General features: G+C 38.3%; 1 protein-coding gene across 3 annotated transcripts in view; it reads left to right on the forward strand.

The window, feature by feature from the left end:
* SMAD1 (SMAD family member 1) overlaps positions 1-17,640 on the forward strand; it is a 93,440-nt gene that overhangs the window by 70,271 nt on the left and 5,529 nt on the right. Inside the window, exons 4-6 of one of the 3 annotated variants that reach the window (XM_074275465.1) lie at positions 1,516-1,632; positions 7,220-7,441; positions 12,060-12,316. In XM_074275465.1, the coding sequence (XP_074131566.1) occupies positions 1,516-1,632; positions 7,220-7,441; positions 12,060-12,316 (596 nt within the window). Of the gene's footprint in view, positions 1-1,515; positions 1,633-7,219; positions 7,442-12,059; positions 12,587-17,640 lie in introns of those variants that run through there. The other 2 variants (XM_074275466.1, XM_074275464.1) reach the window with 2 other exon arrangements.

A 17,640-nucleotide genomic window follows, 5' to 3' on the forward strand; every position in this document is an offset into this window, starting at 1 on the left:
TGGCATTTCCCCTTACTCTGTTGGACTTTGAATAAATTTCCTTAACTGTAAAATGAAGGTGTTAGTCTGATTATAAAATCTACAATAGTGTAAAATATCCTGTGAGAGTTGTTTAGAGGTAATGGCACTGTCAGCAGAGCAGTAGAGTCAGGTTCTGAGTTCAAATTCAGCCTCAGACATTTAGCCAAACCTAGCCCAATCAACTCAACTTCTGTCTCAGTTTCCTCATCTGTAAAATAGAGATCACAATATCCTCTACCTCTTGGGGTTGTTATATAGGTCAAATGAGATAATATTTATATAGCCATTTGCAGATATTAAGCACTTAACAAATATTTATTTCTTTTCCTCCTTCTATACGATTCAGGATGGGATTATATGGGAAGAAGCTCCTCTTTCATTTTATGTAAGGCAAACAAAAATTAATAGTTCTCACTGCTAAAAGCATATCATCATGCTTTTTGATCTTCAAATTGACTAACTGCTTTTTTGAAAAGATCTCTTAAGGATCCAAGCTAGGAAACCTGGGGGTAATGAATTCCTCCACTGTTTATCTGTGCTGATAGTTTGAAATCTCCCAGAATGGTTGAGGGGCAGAAATACTGATGACCTAACCATTGCTTTGCAACAAACCACTCACTTGGTAGGGAGATAGTAGTGGAGATGTAAACAGCAACTCTTTGAGCTTGGGCATGTTGAATAAAACAAATTTTCTGAAGTGAAAAATTAAGTAAAAAGTTTAAAAAGTTAAGAAAAGCTAAGATCCCAGTGGGCATCATTCAAGCCTTTTTTTTTCTTTCCTTTTGGAGACAGTTGGGGTCGACTTGGTTAGGATCACACAACTCAGGTCCTTCTGACTGGCTAGCATTCTGTCCACTGCACATCTAGCAAATGCTTTAAAAATGGGAAATGCCACCAGTTTTGAAGTTGGCGTGCACTGACATGTGCAGTTCTGCCTTGAGAACGGATGGATTTGTCATATAGCAGCCCCTCTCTCTTATCTCCCTCACTTAGTGTAGGAAGGCAGCCTGGTAGTTACTTGCAAAAACTGTATTAACTTAAATTCATTTTGCAAAGACCCCCTGAATTCTATGAAATTATTGGGGGGGGCGGTAAAGAGATAGCTGTAACTAAGAAGTCTTATGCTTCTGGCAAATTCGGGAGATGGAGAATGGGATGAGGGATAGGATAGGATAATCTGACCAGGAATACAGTTACACTGGAGACGAGCTCTCCCATGCCCCAGAGTGCCAAGCATTTAGAGGAGAAGGTGAAGGAGGAACTTTGGGGGAAAGGATCTCTGGATAGAAAACACGTCCCCCAAAATGCCTAAACCCTGGAACCAACCTCACTTGCCTCGAACTCGCTTCTTCTTTTGGTGAATATGGAAACTTGGTTCATTCACTAAGTATGTCAAGGCTAAGGGGTGTGTGTGTGTGTGTGTGTGTGTGTGTGTGTGTGTGTGTAGCCAGAAGGGATAAAATTCTTTTTTTTTTTTCTCCCTCAACTTTACAGCGGATACTCCTCCTCCTGCTTACCTCCCTCCTGAAGACCCCATGACCCAAGATGGCTCACAGCCAATGGATACAAACATGATGGCTCCTCCCATGCCTCCAGAAATAACCAGAGGAGGTAAAATGAATGGTCACTAATTAGTTTCTTTGTACCTAAGTGTATCGAAGTATAAATGTTTCCATTTATATTCTTTGTTTGTTTTTTAATGATTTGTTATAAACAATATTGAACATCAGTAAAAATCAATTTACTTTGTAACTGTTTACATTAGACTAATAGAAATCATACAATAAGGTGTGGACCAGTGCTCTTATTGCCCGATGAGGACAATGCTTGAGGATTTTAGTTTTGCTGAATCATTTTTTTTTCTTTTGTAAAACTTTGTTGAAAAGGAAGGCTCTCTATAGAGTAAAAGAGAGCGCTACAGAAATGAGAAGGATAGAAGAATGGAAGCAAATAAGCATATTTTAAGAGTATATTATGTGCCAGGCACTATGCTGATCATTTTACAAATATGACTAGATTGTAAATTCATCGATAGAGGAAACTCCTCAATGAGGAAATTCCTACCAGTCCATACCAACCCTTTCTCTGGTGTGAGATAGTTGCTGGTATAAAGGTGTTAGACTGACCTCTCTCAAAACTCCACAGATCAAAATGTAATTGGAAATGTTTAAGTGAATAAAAATTGGATATGTCCTAGTTAATATTAATTTGTGGCTTTTTAAGTCAATCCAGCCCAGTTTGATACCATTGGCCAGGAGCACTAAGAGTCAGTGATTTGTTCTGCATCACTCAATCAGTATTTGTAAGAAATGGTTTTCCAGCCTCCAAAATCAGGTCTCTAACCACAATGGTCCCTCTGTTTCTCAAAAATGAACATGAAAGGAAAAACAAAAAGATAACAATTTTTAAAAGAACATTTAAAAAGAGGAATTCATCCCCTAAAATATGACTAATTTTGCAGTCTTGGTTCATTTGTTTGCCCTCTTAAAGGTGTATTCTGCTCCTCCCATATGCACTCTTGTTAACATATGGAACAATATGATATTGGGAGTGGCTGCATTCTCTGATCAGCCAGGTAAGACTAGCCAGATGCTCAAAATCTGTTGGGGATAACAAACAGAAGCAAAAAGCTTTAAAAAAAAATAAATTTGAAGATGCAGTTGAATGGTGCAGTGGATAGAATGCCATGGAGTCAGAAGAGTTTAAATCTGGCTGAGACACTTACGAGTTGGGTGACCCTGAGCAAGTCACTTAATGCTTGGTTGCTCAGCTAAAAATGACTGGAGAAAGAAAGTCCAACCATTCTAGTATTTTTGTCAAGAAACCTCCAAATGGGATCCTAAAGAGTGAAATGGCTGAATGACAACAAAAATAAATTTTAATTTTAACTAGTACCAAGTTTATTTTAATTTAGACCCACTATTAAATATCTATTTGCCTAGAATTAGAAAGAAAGGTCTGCTTTGCCTGAATTGAGAGCAAAGGAATGCAGAGTAAAGGACCGAGATAGTAACATGGACCTTGGAGCTTGGTTGGAAGTTCCAGAATTGGAACCGAATGATGCTGAGTCTTCTGAAGAGTTCCTTTGCCTTTCTCTTTTGGCTCATTCAAGCTCTTCCTGCGAGCAGCAGTGTAACACAGTCAAGAAAATTCTAGTTAGTCACACCTGACTGTGAATCTGGCCTTGGCTGGTTCCTTGGCTGGGTCTTAATTTTTTCCATATCCATAAAATGAGGAGGCTGATCAGATGACCTGGAAGACCCTTGCTAGTCTCAATCTGAGATGCTCCGACTTGTACAATATCTCTGGCAGCAGACAGTAGCTACTGGTGACTAATTAAAGTTACTGTCAGTACATCTCTGCATTGCTACCACCCTTTGGCCTTAGGACTGGTATTGCTTCTGGGAAGTTCCTGGGGGTAGGAGAGTGGGAGTGTTCGGAGCCATCTGATGCAAGGACTGTGTTCTTGCCAGTTCCAGGTGCCAAGCTGCAAAGGCCTAAGAAAGTGCAAGATTAGAACAAATAACCTTGGAAGATTCCAAGGGTATCTGATTGGCAGGTGATTATCAGTATCCATGGTAGCCATGTTGGATAAGCTCCTGTCCCAAAATAGCTTCTCATTGAAGAGGTTTTTCTGGTGCACTTGGCACAAGGCACGGCTAATTCAATTTGGATGTAGTTGTTGTAGATTGAAGTAAAATACCATTTGATTACTAAGCATACATTGTACATCTTTTATATTGCTAGCTTTTTTTTTTTTAATTAAAATTAAGAGACCTTTACTAGCTCTGAGATCTTGGGCAAATCACTTAGCTTTGGTTTGTCTCATTTTCTTCATCATGAAAATGGGATAACAACATCACCTAACTCCCAGAGTTGTTGTAAGGATCAAATGAGACAATATTTGTAAAGCTTTTATACTATGGTACCTGGCACATTGTGTAGTGCTATGTTAAATGTTAATTATTGTTATTAAAAAAGGTTAGACCTTTTAGACTTGAACAAAATTCACTAAGTCACTTTTCTGTTGAGATGAAGATTGGTTATCACACAGTTGTTGTTATCTTTAAACCTGTAAAATTGTTCATAGATTCAAAGAGCTTGTGATACTTATGACCCTCTTTTAGAAATGGAAAAAAAGTAATAAGTTGGGCTTTGCACCTCTATTCTTATGGGAGTTGTTTCCAGGCTTCTGCTGATGTCGATGTGGAATCTGGAGGTTGTATTTCCAGATGCTTTTCCAGCTCTCGAAGGACTGGCTCAGCCTCCTCCTGCATGTGTGTGTGTGTGTGTGTGTGTGTGTGTGTGTGTGTGTGTGTGTGTGTGTATCTTTTTATTTTTAAAACACATGCATATATAGTTTTCAGTATTCACCCTTGCAAACCCTTTTGTTCCAAAATTTATTTTTTCTCCCCTTCCCCGGTCTCTCCCCTAAAGGTCAAGCAATCCAATATATGCCAAATATGTGCAATTCTTCCATACCTATTTCCACAATTATCATTCAGCCCCCTTTCTGACATAGGCATTCACCACTTAGGGCTTTGCAGTCAAAGAAATTTTGTGCATCTTCCTCTGGGCATTCATCCCACAGCTTGGGAATTGTCTCCAACACAGACTTCTCAAGCATGAAAGGACCTCAAACCACAGAATGAAGAAGTTAAAAAATTAACTTCTTCCTAATATACACCCTCAGGGAAGAGTGCAGGATGCATTGAAATACAGCTGAACTGCAACAAGTGGAGAGGGGATCCATAGTTTGGGAATAAAGTAAGCAGAGTAGCCAAAGATCTTGTGGGATTTACAAGCCATAACAGCTCTTTAACTCTTGTTTAATGTCTTGTTTGTGTCCTGGATAAGCTTAAGAAGCCTAAATTCAGGAAATGAATTTGTCCTTTAAATAGCATTCTCAGTTTGGGGTTGCTTCTTGTAGGTCAGGAAGTTTTCCTTCCCACATTTGTCAGTATTTGTGTCTTATTACAGCGCTCAGTTTTAAAAATTGCCAATATCTCTAAATGGGAATAATAATTTTAAAGGATTGTGAGAACCAAATGAGATAAATATATTTGAAATGCTTCACATGGTGCTATTATTGAATATAGGAAAGCAACATTTTTTCAAAATTAATATATTTTTATTTTGTTAGCTTTATTTCTAAATCTACATATGTAAATATATGTATTTGTATATAAATTATAATATATTTCTGTCATATATTTTATATATTTATACAATATGCATTTAGATTACATATTTGTAATATATAGTTGATTTATAGACTATCAATTACATATAATAGATTTTTAAGGCTATCAATAGACATGCATATAGTTTACATAGAGAAAATACATATATATGTATATTTAAAAATGATTATGTATATGTATATATTATACATATACATGTATGTATGTTCTGTTGAAAGCCTTAAAAATCCATTATTTCTGGAAATTGTCACTTTTATTGATAGCTCCAACTTAGACTGAAGCTTCCACTAATAATATATATGATATAAGATGATTTCTACAACAGTCTGGCCCTATACTTTTGTATGTCTTTGTTGTGAGCAGGGAAATAAATATATGTCTGTCCTCTGGAGCAGTTATTGCATTTTTAGTTACTTGACGTTCAATTTCCTTTTAGTAATCATTCCATTTACATTATGGATTTAAAGCTGGAAGGAATCTTGTTATTCATTCATCGTGTCACCCTTGTTCATTTTACAGATGAGAGGACTGAGACCAAGAGAGGTGGTGAACCTTGCCTAAGGTCACATGGATGGGCAGGGTATAAGAGAGCCAAGATTTGAATTGAAGTTTATTAACTCTAAATCTGGTTCTCTTTTCACTTGTTCTCTCAGGTTTTTTATCTTCCATATATTTTCATTTTTGTTTGCACATATCATTGTGTGCTACAAAGTATTCTTTTCTTTTTTTATATTTCCATTTTCAATGTCATTGAAAGCATTTTATGATTTGTGATTTGTCTGTTGATATGAAGGCAACAAACTTACAACTTTGTTCTTAGGTATTTTTCTTTCTTTTTAACAGTTATGTAGATAAAGCTTTATAAAAGTGTCCTAGTGTATTGGCATATGGGATGGAGGCTTTTGTATTCCTGGAATCTTTGTAGTTGGTGGTAAAAGCAATCTTACTACATAGAGACTTTTCTTTAAAAGAAAAAAAAAAAACCTTTTACTTGCAAATGTTCAGGAGCCTGTTCGGTACAGAGATTTGTTGGTCTTAAGAGACTTGACTTAACAAGCTGCATCCTGTCAGTGAAGTTGGGTAATTTCCATTGTTGGCCCATTCTGGGAATGGAGAGACAAAACGCACCTGCTCTGCATGACTTAAAGCAAATGTAAGGAAGTCCGCATGACATCTGTGGGAGACAGATATGATTCATTCTGGAAGAATGGCCAGCTGGCAAGATTTCTTCCTGAGTTTGAGAATTGGGGCAAAGCCGTGGCCTTGAGAGTTCGTTGGCAACTTTAGAAGGAGAGTAACTTCTTACCAGTAATTAAAAAGTTGTTTTAAATGGCTTTGTGGAAGCATAGAAATACTAAGGCTCTGTGGAACTTAATCCTTTTACACTGGCATTTCCTGGCCTGTTTCCTGGCTTGAGTGTCCATCAAAGTTCTTTTCCTGCTTACTTGGATTTTTGTTTTGTTTTGATTTGTTTCTTCTTTTGCCACTTGTTGAATCCATATAGATAGTAAAGCCAAGTTCTAAATGGGGACCATCTTGGAGTCTATATATTATATAGCATCTAGCTGGTGTGTTATGAATATGGTGACTTGGATGCCTAACCACCATTTTGGTTTGCCAATTTTTTTCCCCATAAATTGTATTAGAACGGTTTAATTTGCAATTATTAGTGAGCGGAAATTGTTAGGAAGAAGGAACCTCTAGATTTAGATCTAGAACTTGGGTTTGCATCCCTGCTTAACTACCTATGTGACCTTGAGCGAATAATTTCATTCTTTATTTCCTTATCTGTAAAAATAAGGGTTTAGACTAGATATGCCCTTGTAGCTGTACCTGTAAGCGCCTGAATGAGAATCGCTGACTTTGGATGCCTTAAAACTTCCCTTAGCAATTGCTTGTCCAGAATGTCACCGCAGGATGGTAAGTCGGGTTTGGTAGCAGCATACGCCCGTTTGTTCCAGCTGGAGTTGACTGTAACCTTTTCTTCTTTGCAGATGTGCAGGCAGTCGCTTATGAGGAGCCAAAACACTGGTGCTCTATTGTCTACTATGAGCTCAACAACCGCGTGGGTGAAGCATTCCATGCCTCCTCCACAAGTGTGTTGGTGGATGGTTTCACTGATCCTTCCAACAACAAGAACCGGTTCTGCCTTGGGCTCCTCTCCAACGTTAACCGGAATTCTACTATTGAAAACACCAGACGGCACATTGGCAAAGGTGTGTGTGCCATGTTCTTTCTTGAATGTTTTTCTCCCTTGCTCTATTCTAGAGCTAACTTGGTCACTCCTGCCATTCTCGTGGCAAGAGGTTCCAGCAGACATCGACACAGGTTCCAATGGTTTATTGTGGTTTGTAATTTGTTTTAGGAATGTGTGTGTTACCAGGAAGTCCTTCACTTTCTAAATCATTTATTTTTATGGTCTGCTAACTCTCATAACAACATTAATTTTAATTAACTTCAATAATGGCTTTCCTATGTTGGCTGTTTCCAGAAGTTTGGCTCTTTTATAAATTGGAACAAAATAATCCATTCTTGAGAAACGTTTTTACATGACTCTTGCCTTTCATTACCAGTCTCTCACATCCCCCATCTAGGAATATAGCTTCTGTATTGTCTGAGCTATTGCCACTTCTTTTTCCTAATCACGGGAACGAGTCTGGAGCTCGTTCTAGCTTTTGCCTATAATTCACATACATATTGCTAGCCAAGCTCCTCTGGATCAATATGCATGACTTGCATTTAATGAAAAGTAACTAGTGAAATAGAGAGGTTGTCCAAGGCACCAAGAATTTGTGATTTGTCCATTGTGATACAGCCAGTATGTCTGACATTCGAACTTAAGTCTACTTGATTTAAAAACCCCCCTTTTCTCCACTTTCCCCACATTACCTTGGGAGTGAGATGGTTTGTTATTCTGTCTCAGTGGAGGGATTCTTAGCTCCAGAAGACATGGGTAAGCCATTCCCACACTTAAGAAATCCCAAGTATAGACCAAATCCCTTGATTCGTAGCACTTTTGTTTCATTCACCTTTTAAAGAATTTTAGATTTTATCCCAGGATTTTCTCTTAAACACTCTGTTGATGAGTTGTTTCAGTCATGTCCAATGTTTTGTGACCTTATTTGCATTTTGGCAAAGATACTGGAGTAGTTTGCTGTTTCCTTTTTCAGTTCATTCATTTTACAGATGAGGAAACTGAGGCAAGTAGGGTTAAGTGACTTGTCCAGAGTCAAAGAACTACTAAGTGTCTGAGGCCACATTTGAACTCGAGAAGATGTCTTCCTGACCCCAGGCTTGAAACTCCATCTACTTTGCCACCAAGCTGCCCCATTGGAACTTGGTTAAACACAACGTTAGTAGTGTTAGAAGCCATCTAGATGCTATCTCCTCATTTTATGTTTGAAGAAATTGAGACTTTGATTTTCCCAAACTCAGAAATAAAATTACTGAGATGGATAGGATTCAAACTCAGAAATGGAAATGTCATATGGCCTAGTGCAGCGCTTCTTAAACTTTTTCCACTTTCAACTCCTTTTTGCCCAAGAAATTTTTACATGACCTAGGTATAGATATATAAAATAGATTTAGAAATCAAAATTTACTGATAGCCAATCCTAATTTCATAACCCTCACATTTAGTTTTGCAACCCCATATAGAGTCATGACCCACAGTTTAAGAAGCTTTGGCCCAATTGATAAAAAGCAACCTTTGAAGTGAGGTACTCCTCAAGTTCAATTGCTTTTTTAACACATCATAACTTAGAGTTTCTGGCAACTCTCTAATATTACCATGAGGCATTACATGGTACATTGGAAAACTGCTGACTCCCAACTCTGCTACGTAATACCTGGGACCTGGAACAAATTACTTCATCTCAAGGGCCTCACTTCCTTCTTTGTCAAACAATGGGACTTCCAGTCATTATAATTAGAGAGAATTGATAGACTGAGGATCCTATAGTTCCAGCTCCTCTTCTAGTACAACCCAGTGAAGCTGTGTGAGCAAGGGAAGGTTCTAACTGGCTCATTCACAACTACTTACTTTTTCTAAATGTCATTTATAAATTCACGCTGTAATAACCATATATATATCAACTTCCAAAAAACTGGAAGAGTAGATAGATAGATAACCTGGTAAGTTTACCTCATCTTCACTGTGATAGTGATTTAAGAAAGGGTTTAAAGGTGGGAATTTCAGCAAATGTTTAAAAATAATGTCTGTTTTTTAAATAAACACTTGCTAGAAGCTGTAAGACTTTCAAAATGAATCTCCTTTTGGTCCCTTTTATTTTAAGCCTTAATTTTTATTTATTTTTTTTTTTTATGAGTGTTTATACAAGTACTTAGCTTTGTAACAGCAAGTTGTTCCCTCCCCAGTCCCTGCCCTTAACTGAAACAGATGGTTCTGTTCTGTAACATTCTGGAGACCTGAGTGCAGGAGTAGATGTGGTGGTCATCAAGTCAGTTGATTACAACACATCCACTCTTGGCACCTTAGGTGTGAGCTGCAGATGTTTTCTCACATTCCAGTTACGGCTTTGGTTTCATCCACCTTGTAAGGAATTTTGGATCTCAGACCTGGGATGCCCTCTAACCCATAGTGTGCCCTACAGAAGCCCCTGTATGACACTCAGTGATGGGCCTGGCATTTACTCATTGGGATTCTCATTTATACAACCCATGACGTTGAATTAGGTGCCCCCAGAGGCTTAGTGAAATCTCCTCATTTAAGTTTCCTTGAAAGGACTGGCCAACAGTAATCATCTTTTAACGTGGGGTCCATCTTCTAGTCTAAAGCCCCGAAATGGTCTTCCACCTTTACACTTCTATAGCAGTTTTGCAGAAAATGAATATTTGTACAGCCCCACCTAACATTAATACATTCAGTGATTCTTAGATGGGGCAAGGGCCTTTGCTTGAACTAAGCCATATTCTGATTAACTGCAAAATGTGACCCATTTTCAGACACCCTGGATTGAGGACTATTTACAGGGGAGTCTATTAAATTAATCTCCTTTAATTCATCATGACACAGGTGTGGGGTCAGAGCTCTCTAAATGTTTCCCCGCCTTCTTTTTCTTTTCTCCTTAAAAAAAAAAATTTTTTTTCATGTTGCTTACTTTCAAAGCTTAATTAGATCAGTTTCTTAATGCTGCTGGGACCAGAGCCCTCACAGGAAGGTGTGTGAAGCAGGTGGTGGGCTCAGGGAGATCAGTTTTCATCCAGTGTGAATCATTTTTCCCCCCTAGGTCAGAAAAGCTTTTCCTGACCTAGCATCTGTGTGGCTTTCATTCAGCAGCACTTCCTTCACCTGTGCCTCTCTGGTTTCTCAATTCTTCCATCTTTCCTGAATAATACCTCAATTTCCAACACTCAAGTGCTACCACATGTCACCTCGGTCATTCAGGCTAGGGAAGGGATAGAAGATGTGACATGTCACCTAAAAAAATGAGCACTTATTGAGAAGGAAGCTTTTGTGTTTGGCATTAAATAAAAATGAACAACGTGGTTAATGTAACATTTTCTAACAGAGCGATGCAGCCACGCCAGGATTGGAGTTTGGTTGGCAGAGCTAATAAAGCTTTGAGTCAATTTTTCCAGTAACAGATTTTGTGCTTGCAGGCATTTTATATATTTGTTACTTTAATGATACCCTTAAGATTGTTGAGTTTGACATCAATTGTACTTATTTTAGAAAAATTATCCTTTTTAAAAGGCAGCTAGATGGGGCAATGATTAGAGCACCAGACCTGAAGTCAGTATCTTCCAGAGTTCAAATCTGGCTTCCCACACTTAATAGCTGTGTGACCCCATTTACCCTGTTTGCCTCACTTTCCTCAGTTGTAAAATGAATTGGAGAGGAAAATGGCAATGTGCTTTATTTTATTATTGTTGTCAAGAAGATACCAAATGGGATCATAAAGAAATGAACACGATTGAACAACAATAACAAAGTCAGTTAGAATATTGAAGTCAGAAGACCTTAAATGGGCAAGTCACTCAAACTCAGTCTGACTCAGTTTCCTCTTCTGTGAGATGAGATTAATAACAGCCCGTATTTGTTGTGAGGACTCAAAATGAGATAAAGTACTTTGTAAAACTTAAAATGTTATATAAATAGCATTACTACTATTATTACTTTATTATTATATCAAGTTTGGAACAAAGTGTAAGCTGCTATTTTTTTTTTTCAGCCAAAAAAAAAAAATTCAAGTCTCTTAACTGCTTCACTGCTTTTTTATTTTTTATTTTTTTTTAAGTTTCTGTTGATACTTTCTATGTTTAAATCCCAGTCTTTTCTGGATATTGCTCTGATTGTTCCCCCAGACGCCAAAGTTGAATCCTCCCTTGTAAAAGGGTCAAAAAAACCTGAATTCACATGTAACCTCACACACTAGTTGTATGACTGGGCAAATCACAACCTCATTTTGCCTCAGTTTTCTCAACTATAAAATGCAGGTGATCATAGCACCCACTTTCCAAGATTGTTTTGTGAATCCAGTGAGAAAATATTTGAAAAAAATGCTTAGCATAGTGCCTCTCACATACCAAATAAAGCATATAAATACTTATTCCCTTCCTTCCCCTATTAAAGATAATAAAGAGGAAAAAAGAAATATTCAATGGCAATGCTGTGAACTCTTTGTTTCCTGACCTCTCGCTGATGTGTACAAAGAGAGGGGAAGGACACTTTCAGCATCTGTTCTCTGGCACCCAGTCAGATTTTTGCTTCCCTTTGAAGTAATTTTCCTCCTCTCTGGAATCTCATCTGCACAACATATCTGCTCTTCCTACTCGCCATTCTTGCTCTGCTAATTCTTGCTTCTCTTTCAGGTGTTCATCTGTATTATGTGGGAGGGGAAGTCTACGCGGAGTGCCTGAGTGACAGTAGCATTTTTGTTCAGAGCCGCAACTGCAACTATCACCATGGCTTTCACCCCACCACCGTGTGCAAGATTCCCAGTGGCTGCAGCCTCAAGATTTTTAACAACCAGGAGTTTGCCCAGTTGTTGGCCCAGTCAGTCAACCATGGCTTTGAGACGGTCTATGAGCTCACAAAAATGTGCACGATCCGGATGAGCTTTGTGAAGGTGGGCAGCATGCTCCCGGGAGCTTTCCCGACAAAAGCCCTTTTGGAAATAGGCCTGGTAGGGGAGGATAGGGGGTCTTGGACCTCAAGGAAGAATCTCCCTTTAAAGATGTCATCAATTTTCTTTAACTCTTCTTCCTTAGAGTTCAGAGAGTCTGGTCTTAGGAGTCAGGAAAATTTGGATTCTGTTCCTGTCCCTACCACAGGCTTTCTATCATTCTGGGCATTTTTTAATTCAAAAGTTAGAGACACTTGAGATATGTAGAGAAAACATCACTACATAGGAGTTCCCCTATCCCAGTGAAATCACATGTTATTTCCCTCCCTCCAACACACACACACACACACACACACAACACACGACACACGACACCCTCTCTCCCTCTCTCCCCCTCTCCCTCTCTCCCCCTCTCCCTTTTCCCCCCTCTCCCTCTCTCCCCCTCTCCCCCTCTCCCCCTCTCCCCCTCCCCCCCTCTCCCCCTCTCCCTCTCTCCCCCTCTCCCTCTCTCCCCCTCTCCCTCTCTCCCCCTCTCCCTCTCTCCCCCTCTCCCTCTCTCCCTCTCTCTCCCTCTCTCTCCTTCTCTCTGGGAGCCTAAAGTTATCTCTGGCTATGGATATAAATATACTCATACTTATATAAAAATAAATGTTACATACAGTACAAGCATATATAAACATACACATAATATTCAAATCTATATAAACCCATTTTTCTACTTATTTATTAATCTGTCTCCATATAGGGAGATGATCTTCAGCCTAGAGAAGTTTCTTTTAGTAATTTCACAGAAATCTAATACTCCCCATTTTAGGATACTTAAAACAAAAAAGCAAACTTTTGATGACTTGTCCCTGTTCATAATTTAAATGGTTTATTTTTAAGGTCAAAATCTATAACTTTCTCCCAGACATGTTTTGACTTTAGAGAGAGAGTTTTCAGAGATGCAAATGATGAGAATCTTATCCAACTTGAAGCATTCCTGTCATGTTAAAAAGTGTTGAGAACATGGAGGCTTAATAAACTCCATGTTTTAGTGGTACCCCCGCCTGCTAGGCTAATGCTGTGTAATAGAGAGCCTGTGTTTGGGCCATAAAATATTGTCATGGAATTTGTTCTAAACCTCCCTCCTGGTTTTCTTGTTTTCCCATAAGCATTTTCTAGTACTTCTTAAAGATAAGACATGCATCTTGTGTTTTAGGGATAAATAAAAGACCTTTATTTTTGGATTTGTTTCTTCTCTTTCTCCTGCTCTCTGTTTTTTGTCCTCCTCCTATTCCTCTTCTTTCTCCTCCTTCATCTTCTTCCTCTTTTAAATCCAGATTCATTGTTTAGCTCATCATTATTTTAAATAACTATTACCAGGGCCTCTGGTCCCCTTATCTTTCAAGTAGCAGTATGTTTCATGCTCTTAGCCATAAAGTCGAAGTAGAAAAGGATACACGGTATTTTATTACTTTTGTTTCTTTTTGTGGCATCAAGAAATTAGTTATAAGAAGCCATTGATTATGTGTGTGTGTGTGTGTGTGTGTCTGAACATGGGATTTTATTGGTGTGGGGCACTGCCCACATGGGAGCTCCTTTCATTGCAGGCCTGTCTGTAAGATGCACTCTTAAGGAATTGCCTGGGGCGCTGAAAGGTTGTGACTTGCTTTGGTCACAGGTTAGTGTATGTCAGAGACTGGAACTTCAACCCACATTTTCATGATTCCAAGAGCAGTTTTTCAATGGGGATTTAAATACTAGTTGAGTTTTCTTCAAGATTTGGGGGCAGATTGCAAGCAAAATGACTTCTTATCCCTGAATTAATTCCCTGGGAGGCAGATGCATTGGGAAAATTGGAGAAGAAGGCCTGCCCTCTATTACTTTGGGAAACCTCCCTGCCTAATTATACACCTGGGTGGGGCCGGCCCCTAGCCTTTTATGTCCTGTCTTCAGAAGCTTTTCCCCACTTGTTGTTAAACCAGTTTTGAATGGTATTTATTTCTGGGGATGATTTGGAGAACTAGTTGTTAATTAGCCTGCCAGTAAGGAAGCCTTTTCTCAAGTGAGGCAGAGGATATTTTTTCCTTAACTTTTCTCTTCTCTTCTCTCTTCTCTCTTCTTCTCTCCTCTTCTTTCTTCTCTTCTTTCTTCTCTTCTTTCTTCTCTTCTTTCTTCTCTTCTCTTCTTTCTTCTCTTCTCTTCTCTTCTTTCTTCTCTTCTCTTCTTTCTTCTCTTCTCTTCTCTTCTTTCTTCTCTTCTCATCTCTTCTTTCTTCTCTTCTCTTCTCTTCTTTCTTCTCTTCTTTCTTCTCTTCTCTTCTTTCTTCTTTCTTCTCTTCTTTCTTCTCTTCTCTTCTTTCTTCTCTTCTCTTCTCTTCTTTCTTCTCTTCTCTTCTCTTCTTTCTTCTCTTCTCTTCTTTCTTCTCTTCTCTTCTCTTCTTCTCTTTTTTTCTTTCTTTTCTTGCCAAACAGCTTGTTGATATGTTTTTCCTTAATGGTTCTCTTCTCTAAATCTGTCTTCCTGCATGTGTTCTTTCCAAAGAACATAAAGAAGCTGATCAGTTTTGTAGGTTTCTGCACATATACATCTTTCCCAAATTGGTTTATTTTATGTCTGACTTCACTATGTTATTTTTCTTTTTGTGCATACACATGGGCAGGATTTTTCCTTTCCAAGGGATCTCAGTGTAAAATTGTGCTCTTGCTTTTGGGAGTCACCAGGATGATAATGCAATATTGTTCCCTCAAGACCCCAATTTGTTTTTGATGAACATTGAGTACAGTTTTGGCTCTGCATTTTATGTAAAATTTTATTCAAGAATTCAGTAATTTGTTAAGAGATTCTCATCCATGTGGGCAGATCCCCAATTGGAAAATCCCTCCTTATGCAAATCTGTTATCTTGAGCTTTGTATCTCTGGCCCTGAAAAAGTGGGGCTTTTTTCTCCTAGGCTTTTTGGTAAGATTTTGATCTAGAAGTGTCTGTACAGCTCTAGCTGCTACCCTTTAATTATGCAGATATAGAAACAGAAGTTTGGTGATGGGGGGGACAGGTTAGACAAAAAATAAGTGGCAGAATCTCAAAATCTGGTCTTCTTGCCATAGAAGAGTTTTGTGTGAGCTCCCATCTTGGCTCTAAAATCCTGTGATTCTCTAAGGATAATATTCTGAATATTCAGTTTGGAAGGACATAACTTTATTACTTTGAAATGTTACTATGAAAAAAAAAAAAAGCAAAATGAAACATGTAACTTTTGTTTTTGTTTTTGTTTTACATCGAATATTTAACCAAACAAAGCTGGATTTTATAGCATGAATTTATTGAGTACCTAATTATGAATGAATGGGGGAGCGAGCATTTGAGTGCTTGTTATGTGCAAAGCATTGTTCTAAATGCTGGCGATACAACTAGAAAAATAAGACACTTTGCTCCCAAGAAATTCACTTTACTGGAGGCCAAAGCATGTGAAAGATTTCAGCTGCAAATTAGCTGTGAAAGAGTCTTATGATTCTTAGGGTGAAGGGATAAAGCAGATAGATAATGAGTTTTCTTTAATGCCATTTCTACTGATAAAATCAGATCAATTCCTGATATTGAATCATTTGATGGGGATAAGGACTTTGGTGACAACTTTCCTGATGTGCTAAACATCTCCTGATGGGATGCAATCAAGGAGATTTTCTTGATAATTGTGAAGAAGTAACTAGGGCAGTTTTCCTCCCTTCCCTTTTGGAAACAAATTCTTTTGGTCCTAATAATAATTACATACATTTATTTCCATTTCTTTAATGTTGACACAACCCTTTCTTACTGGAGCTCTTTGCTGGGTCATAATCATCCCACTTTTACAGATGAAGTAACTGAGATCCTAGAGTTTAAATGACTTGCTTTAACTGTTACACAATAAGTGACTCCAAGTTTGTTGTCCAGTTCCTAATCAGCCATACTGATACCCTCTTCAAGGTATCAGAGAAGAACTTACCGAAGTAGTTTTTTTGTAGATGACACTTAAAGCATGCTGATTTTGGCACTTTAACATAGGCCCTAGATGGCAACAACAACATATAAGCAAATGCATTTTTGCATTTTTAAAAATATTATATTTCTAAAAATATGCTTGCCTTCCCCCATTACACCAGGAGCAAACACTTGTAGGAAAAAGAAAAAAGAAACAAAGAAAAAAAGAGAAGGAAATAAGAGGAAGCTCTTCAGCTGAACTTAATCCAGCACCTCACTTGATGATTATCTGCCGTGGAACAGAAGCTTTAAAAACCCCAGCCATAATGTGATTTGCCTTTTGAATCTACCTGAAATTCACTTGAAGAACCCCTCTGTAGACCCTCAGTCTAACCTAAGTTTTGCTAGTTTAGTAACAGGATAGTGGTGCTAATCACCTTCTGTATGGAGAGACTTCTTGCCAGTGCTTTCTTGTTAGAATCCTAGAAAGTTGTGATTTCAAGGCATGGTCATGGGGTAGCATAATCAGTTTCTCCTCCAATAGAACGATAATCGAGCTGGGCTTCCCTCGGAGATTTTGGCAGACTTTTGCAATCCTGCTTGAGAAGTGTTGTTCTTCTACCAGAGCCCGTCATAAAGTTGCTGCTGAAATGGCCAGCGAGGTGTGAATGGAACTAGTGAATTGGAACAGTTGGGACAAAAGGGCTATGTATGTGACTGTAGCTCATAAAGTCATCAATTTAGGGCTTTAGAGTGTCTTTAGAACAGGACTTTTAAAACTTTTTTCCATTCCTTTATGCCTGAGAAATTTTTACATGACCTTGGGCATGTAAGTATATAAGATAGGTATACAAATCAAATACTTACTGATAGTAAATCATAATTTTGCAATTCTCACATCCAGTTAAGACATCCCATATGGGCTTGTGACCAAAAGTTTAAGAAGCTGGGTTTTAGAAGAAGCAAACTGCTCTTCCTCCCTCTCTATTTAACAGATGAATTAGTTAAGTCCCAGAGAGAGAGAAAGAAGTCTAAAGTCAGACAGGTAGTTAATTGATCTGGGTTCACACCTAGTCCCAGATTCTCAGACTCCAGTCTTTTCTCCATCCCTTGTGCTGAATTCCCTCCAAGATGAAATGGAAAAACGTTGAGAATATTTATTTAAGAGGCCATCTTCATAGATGTGTCTCATTAGCCTTTGAATGGATCCTATAGGAACAATGATAGTTTCATTGTATGTGATTAAAAAAAAAAAGGGTAACGGAGGGGTATGTGGAAGCAATAACGGAGGGGTATGTGGAAGCATCAGACTGTTTATAGTGAATAAGAATGAGGGAAGTCTACTTAATTCAAGGGAATTAAAAGTCAGAAACTCACAAATAGATC

The sequence above is a fragment of the Sminthopsis crassicaudata genome, chromosome 6 (assembly GCF_048593235.1).
Source record: "Sminthopsis crassicaudata isolate SCR6 chromosome 6, ASM4859323v1, whole genome shotgun sequence".
NCBI lineage: Eukaryota > Metazoa > Chordata > Mammalia > Dasyuromorphia > Dasyuridae > Sminthopsis > Sminthopsis crassicaudata.